Raw genomic sequence first — 20241 nt, forward strand, 5'->3', positions numbered from 1 at the left:
TATTTCGGTTTTTTGTTCCTTCATTATTTTCCTGAATTCTTCCATTTTTTTTTCTGTATTTTGCATGAATTTGACTGCCTTTTCCATGAATTTGTCTATTTTTTCCTCATTTTTGTCTGCTTTTTCCTTCAACTCTTGGATAATTCTGAGTATTAGAGATTTGAATTCCCTATCAGGTAGTTCTAGTGCCTTTTCTTCTACTGGAAACTTATCCGGTGTTTTATTTTGGACACCTAGTGGAACTGGCCTGTCCTGTTTTGGAAATGTTTTGATATTATCTGCTCTCTTCAGGGCATTCAGTAGTTATTTTTCTCATTTAATGATTGTAGATTTGTTTTTTGGTTTTTGTTTTTTTTAATTTGGCTATGTTCAAGCAGGCAGGCTGTGTGTTCTTTGTTGTATGCTCGTCTGTGGGCACGATACTTTTCATCTCCGTTTCCAATTGGCAAGGTCAGTTGCTCAGATATGGTACAGCAGGGCAGGTCTAGCTGAAGAGGAGTTTCTAGGATGGGTTTTTTGTGGCACTTACTACAGCCACCAGGGCAGGTCAGTAATCAATGCAGGGCAGGTTCCTGTAGGCCATGCCTGTTCTGCTTTGGTGGTGTCATGTTAAGCACACAGTACAGGTAGGCAGGATGAAGGGGGAGATTGTGATGTGTGGAGCTAAGATGGGTATGGGAGAGAGGAGAGAGGAACAGGAGCCAAAAACATACAAAAAAAAAAAGAGTCCTAGGGGAACTTGCAGTTGGAGTGGAGAGATGAGAGACTGAAATGGAAAAAAAAAAAAAAAAAAAACAAGAAGGGGAAGAAGAAGAGAAAAAAAAGAAAATAAAAGAATGAATAAATAAAAGTTAGAAAGAAAAAGGAACAGCAAAGCTCCTATTGATCCCACCGGTGCAGCTACAAGGTCTGGGGAAGTTGTTCCCCTGTGTTGAAGTACAGCCTGGCTAGAAGGTGTAGAGGTATTCAGTGCCAGGTGTTCAGGGGACAGGAAGAGAAGGAAGGTATAGAAAGACAAGAAACTGAGTAATGAAGAAAGACAAAAAGGGAAAAAGAGGGAAAAGAAAAGAAAACAAATTAAAAAAAAAAAGCAAGAAAAGCCCCCAAAAAAACAGGAAAAAAAAACCCACAAGAAAAGAAATGCCCTCAGGGATCCCTCTGTGCAACTGCGCAAGCCCAGGGGGTAGGTCTTAAGCCATGTAGCATCGCCTGGCCAGAATGGGCTCCAAACTCTAGAAAAGAAAAAGAAAACAAACAAACAATTCAAAAGAATCAAACAAAAAAGCCCCAGGGTCCCACCAGCATGACACCACAGACTGGGAAGCAGTTCCACACTCGAACGGAGCTCCGAAGCCCCTTAGGAAGAAGCAAAGATGGCGCCCAGAGCCAGGTATTTGAGCAAAAGGAGGGGGAACTGGTGAGAGGTAAGGAAGAAATCAAAAGAAGCAGAAAAAAGCTACACCAGCAGCCAACAAATGGCATCAGGGAGTTGGCCAGTGCAGGCAGGTAGAATCCAAGCAGCCGGTGCTTCCTGGCCAAGAGACTGTGGCCACCGGAGTAGAGGAGGCCAAGTGGGGGTAAAGAAGGATGGGGGGTGGGAAAGTGTATATCGCTGTTTACCGGTTGTTCTGTCTCCTGCTGGAAGCTCAGTGAAGCTGCTTTATCGTACACCCATTTGCTAGTCTCCGATAGGAGTCCAAGATGACAGATCCACGCTGCGTTAGCTGATAGGGGACCTCTGTATGAATCTCTCCTCGTTCTCCATTCTCTGTCAGTTTCTCACTCCATTTGCTGCTTGGCCGAGTTCTTTATCTCTTCATTTGATGTTTTAGGGTTTCAGGATTGCTGTTTTCTCTGTTTGGCTTAGTTTTTCAGATCTTTGCTGTGGAGGGACGGCGTGGTGCTTCTGCCTAGAGCACCATGTTGCCAGAAGTCCCCTCTACTGTTGTCTTCTTCTTTTTTTTTTTAATGTGGTGAAAAAATTTATATTTAGAATTAGCCAGCTGGACTCAGTTTAGATGATCCCCATTTTGTTGGCAACATCCAAAGTATCATAGTCAAGAGCCAGGAGAAACATATGCCTTCTTCTTTCCATCAGGTCTTATTAAGGTGTTGACCTTGGCCACATCAATGTCATAGAGCTTCTTCACAGCCTGTTTGATCTGGTGCTTGTTGGCCTTGACATCCACAATGAACACAAGTGTGTTATTATCTTCTATCTTCTTCATGGCTGACTCAGTGGTCAGAGGGAACTAGATGATGGCATAGTGGTCAAGCTTGTTTCTCCTGGGGGTGCTCTTCCAAGGGTAGTTGGGCTGCCTTCGCAGCCTCAGTGTCTTGGGCTGCCAGAAGGTGGTTGAAGTGCAGATCTTCTTTTTTTTGTGGCTGTCACGTCTTTCAGCGCTGCCTTCTTGGCCTTCAATGCCTTTGCTTTGGCTTCCGTTTTGGGAAGGGCAGGGGCTTCCTTCTTCGTTTTTGGCGCCATCTTTGTAAAAAAGGCTACTGTTTTATTCTTAAAAAAAAATGTTTTTTCCAATAGGTGATCTAATCCTAAAGTAATTAATTGCCTTGTAATTGACATTTTAAATAGAGCATACATATATTAAAAATAAAAAAAAATTCTATAGCCTCAAGTTTAATCCTTCTAAGTGTGTTATTATTGAAGGATTCTGTGGGAAAAAAAAACAACAGAGGAAGCATCAAAAGAAGATGGTAGGAATACACAGAGTTACTATGCCAAAAAGAAATGGTCAACATTCAGCCATTTCAGGAGGTAGCATATGATCAGGAACCAATGGTACTGAAGGAAGAAGTCCAAGCTCCACTGAAGGCATTGGTGAAAAACAAAGATCCAGGAATTGACGGAATACCGATTGAGATGTTTCAACGAACGGATGCAGTGCTGGAAGTGCTCGCTCGTCTACGCCAAGAAATTTGGAAGACAGTTACCTGGACAACCGACTGGAAGAAATACATATTTATGCCTATTCCCAAGAAAAGTGATCCAACTGAATGCTGAAATTATTGAACAATATCATTAATATCACACGCAAGTAAAATTTTGCTGAAGACCATTCAAAAGCAGCTGCAGCAGTACATGAACAGGGAACTGCCAGAAATTCAAGCCTGATTCAGAAGGGGATGTGGAATGAGAAGTGTCATTGCTGATGTCAGATGGATCCTGGCTGAAAGCAGAGAATGCCAGAAGGATGTTTACCTGTGTTTTATTGACTATGCAAAGGCATTGAACTGTGCGGATCATAACAAATTATGGATAACATTGCAAAGAATGGGAATTCCAGAACACTTAATTGTGCTCATGAGGAAGCTGCATATAGATCAAGAGGCAGTCATTTAAACAGAAAAAGGGGATACTGCATGGTTTAAAGTCAGGAAAGGTGTGCGTCAGGGTTGTATCCTTTCACCATACCTATTCAATCTGTATGCTGAGCAAATAATCCAAGAAGCTGGACTATATGAAGAAGAATGAGCATCAGGATTGGAGGAAGACTCATTAACAACCTGCGTTATGCAGATGACACAACCTTGCTTGCTGAAATTGAAGAGGACTTGAGACACTTACAGTTGAAGATCAAAGGCCACAGCCTTCAGCATGAATTACACCTCAACATAAAGAAAGCAAAAATCCTCACAACGGAATTGACTAGACAGCACCTAATAACAACACAAGTGTATTATGGGACCCCTGGTGGCACAGCAATTAAGAACTTGGCTGCTAACCAAAAGGTCGACAGTTCAAATTCACCAGTTGCTCCTTGGAAACCCTATGGGGCAGTTCTAGTCTGTCCTATATGGTCGCTATGAGTTGAAATCATCCGGACGGCAACAGGTTTGGTTTAACTGCATTATCAGTGGTATCAAATATTTTGTGTTCAGTATTATAAAAGTGGGGTGGAGCGGCATTATCTGACCTCCTCTAACTTCACAAGGGGGAAGGAGAATCTAGATCCAGAGCCCAAGGCGGATTTCGATGAGGCAGAGGTAGACTCCTTTCTTCTCCATCATACCAACTCTGACACCCTTCCCTCCTACGGCACTCTCTACTTCTCTCCTGGGTTTGATAATTCATTGCAATGGCCACACAGAACTCACAGACAATACTGATGCTGACTGGGTTTAGTAGGGAAGTAACAGATTACAATTCAGGTTGAGGAATGCTCAGGATATAGTTCTTCCATAAGGACAGTCTCTTCTCAGCCATGCTTGCAGGCACACCTATCTCTGGCCCCTCAACCTCTGTCCTGCTTGGGCAAGTGTTACAAAGCTCTTTAGTTCTGCTGATAAGTGCCCGGCGGCACCTCACTCTGCCATAAGCCTTGGCCCCAAGGCGCTCAGCTGTAGCTCCGTGGGTCAGCAAACCTAGCTCCACCAAGTACCTGGAGGCACCTTACTCTGCCAGCAAGCCTCCAGCTGAAAGACATTCAGCTTTCTCACTCCATGGGCTGGGAAGTCCCATAGGTCATCTCCTGCCAATCTCTCCTCCTGCCATTCTCTGCCACTGCTTCCCTCTCTCTCTCTTTCTCAGTCTCCTGGTTCCAGGAGCTTCTCAGCACAGGGATCCCAGGTCCAAAGGATGCACTCCACTCTTGGCCCTTCTTCCTTGGTGGTGGTGAGATTGTCTCTTTCTCACCGCTGGGATGGCTCATTTTAAGCCTAGAGGGATAGCAACCTTCATTAAGGTTGGATAGACTTTATTTGCCTGGTCCCACCCAATTATTTGGGTTGGCGTTACGAGACCATGGCAAGAAAGGCTACAAAAAAGTGATCCATTGCACTGCAAATATTTTTCCCAAAACCAAGGCTCTTTCCAAATTTCTTTATTCATCATACATTCTCTGGAATATTTTACAGTTATACCTACTTACCTTTATTCAACCTATCATCAAATATTGTCAAGCTTTCCTCCAAAGTGTTGCTGGTCTCTACTCCTTACCCAGACCTTCTGCCAGGACCCTTATAAAAAGGTTCTTTTGTCATTGATGGGTGAATATATATATATATATATATATATATATGTATATAAATTTCTTCTTCTCACATCCTCCCAAAAGCTTTAAACCCTACCCCTAAAAACTTCAAAGCATAATAACCAAACCAATCAATCTAAAATATTTGTCATGCTCTTTTCCTGATGAAAAATGTTCATGGACTCTTGAATATGTACAAAACTAAGTCTAAACCCTTAGCATGATACACTGGTATCATATCAGGACCCCTTCCATAGCCACATACATAGTCCACAGTAACCATAACATGTCCTCTTTTCTTCACCTAATTAAATCTTACCTACAATTTTGGGGCAAGACCATGCAGTATCTTTTCCAAAAGCACTTCTTTATTCTTCCTATTTCTTAGTAATTCCTTTGTTCTTTGACCTTCTATGGTACATGATATTGCTCAGGTTGCAACTTGATGTTATAACCCTATAGTGTTATTTTTCATTTTTATATTTACTCCCCATCAAACTTCAAAACCCTGAAAGCATAGGTCTTTAATAGTCCTTTTGAAGTTGATTAAAACTGATGAATAAATGCATTAATGAATGAGTGAAACCATAAGACTAAAAGTAAAAAAAAGGTATTTCATGCAAGATATTTGAGTAGATTTCTGTAATATTTAATTTCCAACACTTTTAAAAGTGTTTCTCTTTTAAAAATACATCTTCTGATAAAACTATTCTTAAAAGGATAAATAAGCATAATAAACCACATAAATATGGGGTAAATAAAAATTCTTTTTCAATCTCTAATATAGTTTGTATTCATTTCTTTTTCAAATTATGAAAGTGAAAGCATGGAGAGTGTCTTTCATATAATCCCCAGAATTCCCACACAATGACTAATAATTACACAGCTAAAGAAAATACAGTAGGAAATATGAGTTGTCTTCATGTTAATCACACTTCTAATTTTATGTTATATTTTGTTTAATACTTTTATGATTAATATTTTTCTTGAAATACAGTTGTAAATAATACAGTGCTTTGTTAGTGTAAAAACACTTTCACATTTATTCATGCTGAAAGCAATAGATTAGAGATAAATGTTATCCCAGGTCATAGTACTTAAACAGTAAATTCTTTTTTCTTTTTTTTCTGCTGGTATTACTATCATTTGACTAAATGACTTCCTTTTAAACTGGGGGGTGGTGGTATAAATTTGCTAAACTCTATAAACAGTTTTTGCTGTGATTGCAACTATGAATCCATGTGTATAAAAGCTATCTATCTAAACTTCAAGCTTTAGAATACTAATTTTGGTTTCAGCAAAATTCTACAGAGTACTTCATGAATATTAAAATTCATGTTAAACAGAAAAAATATTAAGAGCATGAGCAGCGTAACATATTAATCTCACTTGATAATTGAATGAAATAAAGATTGAAATGTCTTAGTGTAAGAAGTGGTTGCATATTATAAATTTCATAGTTGAGGTTTTTTATTTGTATTGGTATTATTTGTACTGTGAAACATATTTAAGTTACTCCTTTAAAAATTTGATTGAAATAAATTCTCAGTATTAACTCTTAGTGTTTTTAATTCTTAGTATATTCTTTTTAGTTTAGCAATTAAATCTAAGCTATCATTAAAACAGTCCAATGATTTTAAGACATTAAAATGACAAATGAACCAGTTGCCCTTGAATCAGTTTCAACTCCCAGAGACCCCACGTGTGTCAGAGTAGAACTGTGCTCCATAGAGTTTTCAGTGGCTGATTTTTTGGAAGCAGATCACCAGGTTTTTCTTCCAAGGCGCCTCTGGGTGGGTTCGAACCACCAACTTTTCATCTAGTAGTTGAGCACTTAACCATTTGTGCCACACAGGGACTCCTTTTTCTATACTCAAATCAATACTTAAATATAAAAAAATACATACATGCTAATATACATATCTGTAGTACACAGTTGTAGTAATAAAATAATAAAATAGTAAATTAATATCAAATGTTATATTTTAGTAATTAAATTTCACACTAAATGATCCATGCCCTACCAAAAAAAATATTTCTGACTATGACAAAAGTAAAATTGTTAATTAAGGAAGTTTGAAATGTGTGACCATTATGAAAACGACTTTCTATGAAGTTAGTATGTCAGATATCAGTTAGGTTGCTACACATTTTATAAAACCAAGACATATCAGCATCATTTCTACATGTCATCCTCATTTTTAGGCTCTTAAAGCAAGGTTGAATACTTGAGTAGCAGAACACTCAAATTAAAATATTGAACGCAATCCAAATATTCAACAATAAAGAATGGTTAAGTTAAAATATATGGCATGATGGGAAATTATTAATCCATTAAAATGATTATCATGAAAATTCTATAAAAACAACAACATCTTGTTGACAATGTTAATGTAAATATTGTGGAAAACAAAAATGTAACTACCTAAAAACATAAACACATATAAAGAATATTAGGAAAAACAATTTTTATTAGAGTAAAATAACAATGGATTTTTTTCAGATTTTAAAATTATATATTATATACACACATATTTATATGTATAGATATAATTTATATCCACTTTTTATTTTAAAATGAAATATAAAGTGAAAAGAATAACAATTCATGCAAATGTAAACAGTTTTAAAATTTAGCTTTTGAAAAAAATGTTTAAGAGCTTTAGATTTAACAAGAGAAACTGAGGATACATACCCTTTCCTCCTCCTAGTTTATCTTTTCATTCTTTGTCACTCTTTTCCAAGTGTTATAGTCATGAACATTTATCAAACATCCACATGAGCTAGATATTGTGTTAAGTGATTAAGATAAAATGTTGAGCAAAATGAGGAGAACTGACCTTACGAAATACAAAAAGGTTGACTACTATTTGCAAAAAAAATAAAAACCACTGCAGTCATGTGAATTCCATCTCATAGTGACACTTATAGTACAGAGTAGAACTGCCCTGTAGGGTTTTCAAGCCTGTAGTCTTTAGAAGAACAGACTGTCACATCTTTCTCCCATGAAGTGGTTTGTGGGGTTTGAACCACAAGTCTTTAGGTTAACAGCCAAATGCTTAACCACTACACCGTCAGGGCTCCTTCTTACAAGGCATGGCCATTGAAAGTCACTGGAGAAGCACATCATGCTTAGAAAAGTAGAGTGTCAGTGAAATAGAGGAAGACCCGCAACGAGATGGATTGACACGGTGGCTGCAACAATGGGGTCTGACATAGCAGTGACTGTGAAGATGGTGCAGGACCGAGCAGTGTTTCCTTCTGTTGTACATAGGATCACTATTAGTTAGAACCAATTTGACAGCACCTAACAACAACAGTACAGGATTATTTGATACGAGTATAAATGATACATATTATTTTTAGCCTATTTCTTGTCTTTCCTGGAACAATCATTTCTATTAGAGTCATTTTCAGGTCTATATAGCAATGATATGGTACTCATCTGTGATATCTCAGAAATTGTCCATAAAATAATGCTTACTGTGACACAAGAGAACTTCAGCATGTGAAGAAATGATGACACAAGGTTACACAATAGGTTGTATTTGCCAATTTTATGACTTCTCCAAAGTCCAGATTAAAAAAAATAGAAAAGGGTGTTATACCTGTGTCAGCTTGAAAAAGCATAGAAGGGACCAAGATGCAGTAAAAAGAAGTCATTTTTTAAACAAAGGGAATGTTTATTTGTGATACAATTGCACAGATCACCATGTTCTGATGTCAGAGAGTATGGTTATAATAAAGAAACCAGTTTATACAAATGCAGTGAAGAAATGATTGTCATTAAGAATTATCCTTTGTTGAAGCTGTTCCAGAGATACTAATCACTTATAGCAGTATCAACTTGAAATCAGAAAGGATGCAAATATTTATATTCCTGGATAAAGGAGGAATAAGATAAATATATACATTTATCTCCTTATTCTCTGATTCTAGCATCCCTTGAAGCATTATTGTTTGTTTGTACAAATGCAGACATAATTAGTGTTCATCCAAGTTATCAATATCAATGCAGTTGAGCTATGTTTGAAATACTAGCTCCTAATTCCTCAGTGTTAGCTCATCCTATGCTATACACAGGAAATTACTAAAATAGCCAGGTAAGCATAATTAGTGAACCATTCCATAGTCTTTCTTTTTCCATTATTCAAATCAAAAATCTGACCTAATTAGAATATTCTGGCAATTTGGTGAGAGTTCTGTCATTGTCATAGATTAAAAATAAAAAGAAATATTTGTATTATTAACAATGAAATGCTTACTAGTAAAACATGTTGCTGGGTGAAAAATTTCCACATATTATGCCACAAATGTGAAAAGACACTTCTGCTTCTTTATTGTTTAAGTACATGATCTTCCCACCTACCTAAGGAATCATTCACTGGGTGGTTGTTGTTGTTAGGTGCCGTTGAGTCTGTTTGGACTGATGGCAACCCTATGAGTAACAGAAGGAAACACTGCCTGGTCCTGCACCATACTCACAATAGTTTCTACATTTGAGCCCATTATTGCAGCCACTGTGTCAATTCATCTCATTGAGGGTCTTCCTCTTTTTCTCTGACCCTCTACTTTACCAAGCATGATGTCCTTCTCCAGGGACTGGTCCCTCCTGATAACATGTCCAAAGTACATGAGATGAAATCTCACCATACTGGCTTCTAAGGAGCATTCTGGCTGTACTTCTTCTAAGACAGATTTATTTGTTCTTCTGGCCCATAAAACCCATTGCCGTCAAGTGTATTCTGACTCATAGAGATCCTATCAGACAGAGTAGAACTACTCCATAGTGTTTCCAAGGAGCAGCTGTTGGATTCAAACTGTTGACCTTTTGGTTAGCAGCCAAGATCTTAACCACTACACCACCAGGGCTCTATTCTTTTAGCAGTCCACGGTATATTCAATATTCTTCACCAAAACCATAATTCAAAGGCATAAATTCTTCTTAAAGGCAACTGAAAATATCATGGCTTGGGTGAGCCACACCTTAGTCCTCAAAGTGACATCTTTTCTTTGTAACACTTTAAAGAGGTCTTTTGCAGCAGTTGTGTCCAATACAATACCTCATCTGATTTCTTGAAGGCTGCTTCCATGGATGTTGATTTTGGATCCAAGGAAAAGGAAATCCTTGAGAACTTCAATCTTTACTCCATTTATCATGATGTTGCTTATTGGCCCAGTTGTGAGGATTTTTGTTTTCTTTATGTTGAGGTATAATCCATACTGAAGACTGTCATCTTTGACTTTCATCGGTAAGTGCTTCAAGTCCTCTTCACTTTAAGCAAACAAGCTTGTGTCATCTGCATAATGTAGGTTGTTAATGAGTCTTTCTCCAATCCTGATGCCGCATTCTTCATCATATAATCCAGTTTCTCCGATTATTTGCTCAGCATACAGATTAAATAAGTATGGTGAAAAGATACAACTTTGTCACACACCTTTTTTTATTTTAAACCATGTAATATCCCCTTGTTCTGTTGGAACAACTGCCTCTTGTCTATGTACAGGTTCCACATGAGCACAATTAAGTGTAATGGAATTTTCTACTACACATTCTTCACAATGTTAACCATGATTTGTTATGATCCACACAGTCGAATTCCTTTGCATAGTCAATAAAATACAGGTAAACATCTTTTTGGTATTTTCTGTTTTCAGCTAAGAATCATCTGACATCAGCAATGATATCCCTCTTTCCATCCAAGATGATTTGTTCTCTTCTAAATCCAACTTGCATTTCTCTGTGGATGTACTGCTCCAAGAATTTTTAAATTATCTTCAGGAAAATTTTACTTGCCTGTGATATTAATGATATTGTTCAATAATTTCACCATTCTGCTGAATTACCTTTCTTTGGAATGGGCATGAATATTGATCTCTTCCAGTGGTTGGTCGGGTAGCTGTCTTCCAAATTTCCTGGCATAGACAAGTGAGAGCTTCCCGCCTTGCATCCGTTTGTTGAAACATCTCAGCTGGCATTCCAGTAATTCCTGGTGCCTTGTTTTTCACCATTGCCTTCATTGCACCTTGGAATTTTTCCTTCAGTACCATCAATTCTTGATCATATGCTACCTTCTGAAATGGTTGAATGTAGACCAATTCTTTATTGTACACTGAGTCTGTGTATTCCTTCTATCTTCTTTTGATGCTTCCTGAGTAGTTCAATATTCTGCCAATAGGATCCTTCAGTATTGCCACTCGAGGCTTGAATATTTTCTTCAGTTCTTTCAGCAGGAGAACTGCTGAGTGTGTTCTTCCCTTTTGGTTTTCTAACTCCAGGTCTTTGCACATACCGTTATAATACTTTAGTTTGTCTTCTGGAACTGCCCTTTGAACTCTTCTGTTCAGCTTTTTTACTTCATTATTTCTTCAAAAGCAAGTTTCAGAGTCTGTTCTGACATCTATTTTAGTCTTTTCTTTCTTTTTAATGCATTTTTACTTTCTTCATGTATGATGCCCTTGATGTCATCCCAGAATTTATCTGGTCTTAATCATTAGTGTTCAATGCATCAAATCCGTTCTTGAAATGATCTTCAAATTCGAGTGGGATATATTCAAGGTTGTACTTTGATTCTCGTGGAATTGATTTCATTTTTTTCAGATTCAGCTTGAACTTCTATATGAGCAATAGCTGGTCTGTTTTGCAGTCGGCCCCTAGTCTTGTTCTGACTGGTAGTACTGGGCTTCTCCATCAACTCTCTCCACAGATGTAGTCAACTTGATTCCTGTGCATTCCATCTGGGGAGGTCCACGTGTACAGTCACTGTTTATGTTGTTTTGAAAAAAGGTATTTAGAATTTTTAAGTCATCAGTATTGCAAAATTCTATCATGCGATCTCCCATGCAGTTTCTATCACCAAGGCCATGTTTTCCAACTACCAATCCTTTTTCTTTGTTTCCAACTTTCCCATTCCAATCACCAGTAATTATCAATGCATCTTGATTGCATGTTTGATCAATTTCAGACTGCATATGTTAGTAAAAATCTTTAATTTTTTCATCTTTTGCATTATCGGTTGATGCATAAATTTGAATAATTGTTTTATTAACTGGTCTTCATTGTAGGCATATGGATATTATCCTATCACTGATAGGATTGTACTTCAGGATAGATCTTGAAACGTTCTTTTTATTAATAAATGTGATGCCTCTCCTCTTCAGTTTGTCATTCCTGGCATAGTAGACCATAGGCTTGTCCAGTTAAAAGCGGCCAGTACCAGTCCCTTTCTGCTCACTAACGCCTAGGATACGGATATTTATGTGTTCCATTTCATTTTTGAAGACTTATAATTTTCCTAGATTTGTATTTCTTACATTCCACATTCTGATTATTAATGCATGTTTGCAGCTGTTTCTTCTCATTTTGAGTCATGGCACATCAGCAAATGAAAGTCCCAAAAGTTTTACTCCATCCACATCAAGATCAACTCTACTTTAAGGAGGCAGCTATAGCAGCCCTATAGGACAACGTAGAACTGCCCCATAGGGTTTCCAAGGGGCAGCTGGTGGATTTGAACTGTTGACATTTTGATTTGCAGCCAAACACTTAACCATTGCACCAGCGGGGCTCCATGTAACATCAGGGAACAAATAGTCTATATAATTCCAAGATAAATAATTGTTACCACAAATAAAGGTATATCACTTTGACCCAAAATAGTTTCCATATAGTTTTTGTTTGTTTGCTTTTACAAAAGAAGTTTTATTGGAAACAAACACGAAGCAGTGGAGAGGATACATTTTATTGGCTTATAATGCTTAATTGACATTTATAAAATAAAGTCCTTAAAATTAGGTGTGTTTCTCTACTGTAATCTTTTTTTTTTTTTTAACTCTTTTTTGGCATGTTATATTTAGGTAACCTAGGGCAGAAATGTTTCCTCTCAGTTCTAGTTTTTTATTTTTGTTTTTTGTCTTTCCTCAACATTGATTGATTTAATACACAGTCATCAGCCTGACAGATAATGTAATATGGAAGAGAAGAAGACTTAAACTTCATTTATGAAGGTTTACAAAAATGGAATCAGTTCAGATACTAGAGCGGATTCTTTTATCCAGAATCTGGCTCAGACTCTAAAATTTACAAAACCCTCAAGTTAATTCTATTCAAGCCATGGCTTTAAATAGGGAATGTCAAAACAGGGTGATTATGATGTGTGTGTGTGTGTGTGTGTGTGTGTGCACATACATGTGCATCCACATGTGTATGGGTGGTGGGGGGCTTTGTAGGAAAAAACTATTTTTTTCCCCTTTGTTTCTATCCTCCAAATTCTAAAAAAATTTTTTTTAAGAGTACAATTAGATTGAAGTACACACTACAAGTAAAATCCCAGGGAAGATGTATGAAGTGAATGGAATTGTTCATTGCTTTACCTGTATCTCTTACTCTTTTATCAATGTTTAAATATTTCGTGCATATGAATATTTATACCAAATATGAAGAAATGATTCCTTCTTCCACTATCAGATCAGTGAACAGCAGCTTAAATTATGAGAAAACGTTCAAATTTGGGAATAAAAGTGTTCCATATCTATAGCAATACAAGTCCCTGCAGGAACAAATTTCCACAACCTGGCCTGACCTTGACTTCCTCTGTGGCAGAACAAACGAGTCACAAGGCACTGAATCCTGACCTGCTGGGTGAAGGTCACTTCAGCATCTTTTGGGAGGTATTTCAGCCACACTGAGGCTGCTAAAGTTAAAATCAAGATGTCTGAGGGGCAGCAGCAATAAGGCAATCATTCCCTTTTCTATCTCTTCATAGTGTCAGTGTGACAGATCTCTTACAGTGAAAATAACTCTGAATTGCCCGTAGGCTGCCAGATGAGAGGACAGACACAGCATAGCTTTACTTTAAGGGCAAATGAACAGGTGAAATCATTTAGAGAGAACTCTAACTGATGTTGAAAATTCCTCACTTTTTTTTTTGGGATCTCAATAACTAGAATCCGGAATGGCATAAATGCACTGGAAACTCTTTTAATGATCCTCTTTTCATGTGAGGGAATCACTTTACAAATGTGGCACTGAAAATTAAGTACACATTTGATTATTTACGACGAACACATAGGCCTAAACCATACATTACAGTTAATGACTTCGAATTCTCAACTTTTGGAGCTAGGAAGGCCAATGAAAGTCATCCAGTCCAAACTCTGTTTATAGATGCAGAAACAGAGCTCTATGAAGGCTAAGATAAAAAGCTATGGACATAGGACAGTTAGTGACGGAGCCAGTTGGAAGTACTCAGATTTCCTGATTCTTCAAATGAACTTACTTCACATACGAATGTATGTTTATATAGTTTATTCAAAACAAAAATCCAGAGTTTTGGTAAATATGTAACTAGTACAAAGAGTCAGGCTTACTAGGCTATTGCCTTAAACTTCTATTCTCTTAAGAAGTCTTGAAAAATGTTGCTGCCTTGCAATAAAAAAACTTATTATTATTGTATTTAATATTTAATAGAACACTATTAATAACATTAATAGTTATTAATTAATAGTTAAACTTGGAGAATAGGAAGAAGTGAAACTGTCCCAGGGTATTGGGACATATAGTTATCCTTAAAATACTGTATTTACTATTATGCAAAAACTATTTCTTATTTTTTTTAAATAATAAATTAACTGACAGTATTTATGCCACTTAAAATAATGATTTGCATCTAAACTGTCACTTATCTGCCTAAAATGAAACTGTGTGTGTTATTCAAACCTTGTGTTTCTCTGGGATTTTGAATAAACCGTACTCTAAACACATAGGTGCGATAGAATTATTTGTGAACTTTTTGCATTTATATTATAAGAGGCTAGTGTGATCTCATGATAAAAGACAGAAAGAGCAACAGAAATGTTCTCCCACTTTTTAATTTTTTTGGGAAAAATTTTATTTTGAATCTGAGTGAAGTTTAACAAAATAAAATTTGAAACAAGATTACCCCAGTAATTACAGAGAAATTGTTTATTTAAAAAAGAAAAAAAAAGATGATGAAATGTTTGAATGGGACACGGAAGAATGTTAAGTAGTGTCAATTTTAATTCTCCATTATCACTCAATTACTACTTACTTGCAATTAACACAGTTTCTATAACTATAATATAATAATTTCAAAGCCTTTGATATCATAGTATTTGATTGACCATTATATATCCTTTTTCAACAATTTACTATGTGGTATTCAATACAGGAAATCATATAAAAATTATAATAAATTGAATAACCCTGATACTACCATCTAGCTTGAGAACTGGAATGTAGTCAATATCATTTCATATGCTCACATGCTCCTTTGGTATCCCATCACCCTACTTTACCTCTAGAAATTAACATTGTCATGAATTTTGTATTTATTGTTTTCCATTTTTCAAAAAGGAATTAATCACATATGCTTATATCCTTTAAAACATTAGCATTGTTTTGTTTATTTTGAACATGATAAAAGTGTGTAGTCTTTTACAAATTTTTGCTCACCCAATATTATATTTCTAAGATTCTTTCATGTTATGTGTACTTATAACTAATTTATTTCACTGTAGAATTATTTTGCATTTTGTGACTATATCACAATTTATTTACAAATTTTGTTTTCCTTAGATATTACATCAATAGCACACTTTTCTTTTGTTTTAATTAACAATGCTTCAGTGAACACTCTTATAATGTCTCCTAGAATACATGTGCAATATTTTCTGTAGGACAATGAAAACTTTAGTGTGCTTGAGAATTACCTGGAAGATTTATTACAACACAGATCATGGGGCTCCAACCCCAGAGTTTTTGATTCAGTAGATTTGGGGAGAAGTTCAAGAATTTGTTTCTAACAAATCCCCAGGTGATGCTGATTCTACTGAAAAATTAAATTGAGAACGCTGCTAGAAGGTACATACTTAACAATGAATTTGTGGCTCTCTGATATGATAATATACAAATTTATAAGATTATTTTCCTGAGTTGCCAAATAAATTCATACTTCTACAAATTGTATCATTGTAAAATTTTACAATGATCCATATCATTATCACTTAGCAGTAACAAATTTATTTTGTCCAATCTAGTGGATATAAAATTATTGCTCAGTTATGAATAATTTTTATATGTTTTATGGACTTTAATGTTTCCTCTTTTATAATTGCTTCTTAATTTTTTTGTCCAGTTCCATTCAACTTTTTGTTGTTAGGTGCCATCGAGTTGATTCCAACTAATAGCGACCCTATGTACAACAGAATAAAACACTGCCCAGTCTTGAGCAATCCTCACAATCGTTGCTATGCTTGAGCCCAATGTTGCAGCTACTGTGTCAATCCATCTCATTGAGGGTTTTCCTCTTCTTTGCTGACACTTTCCTTTACCAAGTATGATGTTCTTTTCCAGGGACTGTTCCCTCCTGATAACATGTCCAAAGTATGTGAGATGAAGTCTCACCATCCTTGCTTCTAAGGAGCATTACGGCTGTACTTCTTCCAAGATAGATTTGTTCATTCTTCTGGCAGTCCATGATATAGTCAATATTCTTCACCAACACCATAATTCAAAGGCATCATTTCTTCTTTGGTTTTCCTTATCAATTTAATTTAGTATGCATTAATTAGTGATGCAATGTTAATGAGGCTAACTTTCTCCCTATCACAGACTACCAAGAATAGTTATGTTGTTATGAAATAATAGACGATTGACATCAAAAGAGATCAGATATAATTGGTTCATAAGCTCTTATCATAATTATTATCCTACTCTTTCTAACCTACAGTAAATAATTCTAATATTAATGGAAATTTAGTGCAGGTTCATGTGTTTAAAACTCTATTTTATATTATTATCAAAAGGAATAGTCTAAATGGTATTTGTGAGTGATAGCTAAAATAGAAAATATTTTTAAATTGATGACAACTAATACTGCTATAGCATATCAAATCACCTAAACAATAAATGAAGTTGCATTGATAAGTATGACACATATAACAAAATTTATTATTAACTTCTAACATCACTATTTTAAACGCATCATTACATACAGTGTTGAAAAAATCAATCTTGGATTCACAATTGATAAGGAAATAAAAATAATGTTAAAATAAACTAAATCATACCTATATTAAACCCTCATTTCCCAATAACTGTGGGCTGTTTTTAGTATACAAAAATCTTTTTTTTTTAAATGGTGGCTTAAATGTGAAATGCTTTCTAGAAAAACCTATGTATAAAATACATTTACATTGCATCAATATAATTAATTAAAATACTTACAAATAATAAATTTGGGGACACTGAGAGAGTCATCACCTGTAGAATATTGTTTTCAAGATACTGTCAATCACAAAAAAAAAAAAATAATTGAATGGTAGTTTTTCCTGTTGGCTATTTTTTTCAGATTTTGTTTTCGATGCTCTTTAAAAAATACCTTTGGCTAATAAATCATGTAATCATTAACACACAATGACATCTTTAAAATTTTTATGTCAAAGAACTAATACAAAATATGATACTCATACAGTCTACACAATTCAGATTCCTCTGAAAAAATCAGAATTTGAAGACAGTATTGGATATCTATTTCTTACCTGCTTGTGAGCATGGTCATAAGAATTAATGTGATTGTCAAACTCCTGATGCTTGTAATACTGCTTGTCACAGAGTTCGCAGTAGAAATTGGCCTTTAGGTCTTCCAGAGCTTTTGCTATGGTATTTTCCTTCTCAGCGTAGTCCTGAAAAATAAAATTCCAAAGAAGGAAGCAATTAGCTCTCCCCTGAGTTTACACTGTTCTGAGAATTGTTAACTTTAGTATGATAATTACAGTTATAAACAGACTATAACAAAAGAAAAAAATAAAACAAATAGCAACAAACTCAGATTAAACTGTGAGTTAATGAAAATAAAAGAGTAATAGAAGAAGCCAAAAGAAAGGAAAGGTAATGGAAAAAAGATGTAAAAAATATAAAGAAAATGAAACCATAGGAAAATAGAGAAGCCCTTGACTGAATAAATTCCTGTCCTGTTAGAACACAGAGCAAATGAGAATAACATAGCTATGTCAGTTCAACTGTGTATTTCTGGCAATGGCTTAGTTAAAACAGAACTTTAATTCTGAACAACATCTAAAATGTATCATGTTTGAAGAGGTCTGTACTGATGCATAAATATTCAATTTTGTATTTGTATTTCCTTGTCTCCTTACATATCTCTAGGGTACCTTATTAATCACCCCAACTAGATTTCATTTGACTAAATGTTTTCATCATGACCCAAATCAATTTAGGCTACTCTTTAAAGTATCATCTGGTCTTTGGAAAATGGGAAATTTTTTGTATGTCATTTGCTAAACTGAAAAGATTATACACTCTATAAGCAGATTGTTTTCATTATGTTCACAGTAAATAAACATGACTAAGTCTTTGTTATACAGTCAAACCCCTGAAAAGATGAAAAATGTAGGCAGTCATCATGAACTTTTGTTTATAAAGCATAAAATAGCATTCTTAAATCTAAATTTATTTTACAATTTCATGCCTTTTGCAATGCACAGCAGAAATAAATACATTTTAAATGCTGAAACATGGTTGGATTCTTTCACTGAGAGCTGATGTGAAGAAAACCTAAACTTCAATCCTGGCCGTAGAATATATTGTATACTTCTAACCAACAGATTCTCTTATGCTCAACTCCTTTAAATTCAAAATAACTATGTTTTCAGGCTTGCTATGTGCTACTGTAAGACACTTTCTTAACCACTGAGATGTAGAGAGGAAATGACATAGTCCTTGTTCTCACAGAATATACAGGAAAGAAAAGACTCATATTTTGAATTTTCGAATTGCTTGTACAAAATTTAAAAGTGGTTGACAGATTGTCATTTAATGAATGGCTCTTTCTTTGATTTATTGTGTTGTTGTTGTTAGGTGCTGTCGAGTTGGTTCTGACTCATAGCGACCCTATGCACCACAGAACGAAACACTGCCTGGTCCTGTGCTATGCTCACAATCGTTGTTATGCTTGAGCCCATTGTTGGAGCTACTATGTCAAACCATCCCATTGAGAGCCTTCCTCTTTTTCACTGACCCTGTACTTTACCAAGCATGATGTCCTTCTCCAGGGACTGATCACTCCTGACAATATGCTCAAAGTATGTAAGACGTAGTCTCGCCATCCTTGCTTCTAGGGAACATTCCAGCTGTACTTCTTCCAAGACAGATTTGTTCGTTCTTTTGGCAGTCCATGGTATATTCAGTACTCTTTGCCAACACCACAATTCAAAGGCGTCGATTCTTCTTCGGTCTTCCTTATTCATTGTCCAGCTTTCCCACGCATATGATGCAACTGAAAATACCATGGCTTGGGTCAAGCGCACCTTAGTCTTCAAGGCAACATCTTTGCTTTTCAACACTTTAAAGAGGTCTTTTGCAGTAGATTTGCCCAATGTAATATGTCTTTTGATTTCTTGACTGTTGCTTCCATGGGTCTTGATTGTGGATCCAAGTAAAATGAAATCCTTGACAATTTCAATCCTTTCTCCATTTATCATGATGTTGCTTATTGTTCCAGTTGTGAGAATTTTTGTTTTCTTTATGTTGAGGTGTAATCCATACTGAAGGCTGTGGTCTTTGATCTTCATCAGTAAATGCTTCAAGTACTTTTCACTTTCAGCAAGCAAGGTTGTATCATCTGCATAATGCAGGTTGTTAATGAGACTTCCTCCTGTCCTGATGCCACATTCTTCTTCATATAGTCCAGCTTCTCAGATTATTTGCTCAGCATATAGATCAAATAGGTATGGTGAAAGGATGCAACCCTGATGCACACCTTTCCTGACTTTGAACCACCCAGTATCCTCTTGTTCTGTGCAAACAACTGTCTCTTGATCTATGTACAGGTTCCTCATGAGCACAATTAAGTGTTCTGGAATTCCTATTTTTTTTCAACATTATCCATAATTTGTTATGATCCACACAGTCGAATGCATTTGCATAGTCAATAAAACACAGGTAAACATCTTTCTGGTATTCTCTGCTTTCAGCCAGGTCCATCTGACATCAGCAATCATATACCTTGTTCCATGAGTCCTCTTCTGAATCCAGCCCGAATTTCTGGCAGTCCACTGTTGACATACTGCTGCAGACATTTTTGAATGATCTTCAGCAAAATTTTACTTGCGTGTGTTATTAGTGATATTTTTCAATAATTTCTGCATTCATTTGGATCACCTTTCTTGGGAATAGGAATAAATATGGATCTCTTCCAGTCAGTTGGCCATGTAG

At 35.9% G+C, this 20241-nt stretch overlaps 1 protein-coding gene and 1 pseudogene across 1 annotated transcript in view; both read right to left on the reverse strand.

The window, feature by feature from the left end:
* ZNF804A (zinc finger protein 804A) overlaps positions 1-20241 on the reverse strand; it is a 334386-nt gene that overhangs the window by 42248 nt on the left and 271897 nt on the right. Inside the window, exon 2 of the mRNA XM_004390892.1 lies at positions 17550-17693. Coding sequence (XP_004390949.1) covers positions 17550-17693 — 144 coding nt within the window. The remainder of the gene's footprint in view (positions 1-17549; positions 17694-20241) is intronic.
* LOC101344451 (60S ribosomal protein L23a pseudogene) lies at positions 2015-2485 on the reverse strand (annotated as a pseudogene).

Source organism: Trichechus manatus, unplaced genomic scaffold, assembly GCF_000243295.1.
Source record: "Trichechus manatus latirostris isolate Lorelei unplaced genomic scaffold, TriManLat1.0 scaffold00342, whole genome shotgun sequence".
NCBI lineage: Eukaryota > Metazoa > Chordata > Mammalia > Sirenia > Trichechidae > Trichechus > Trichechus manatus.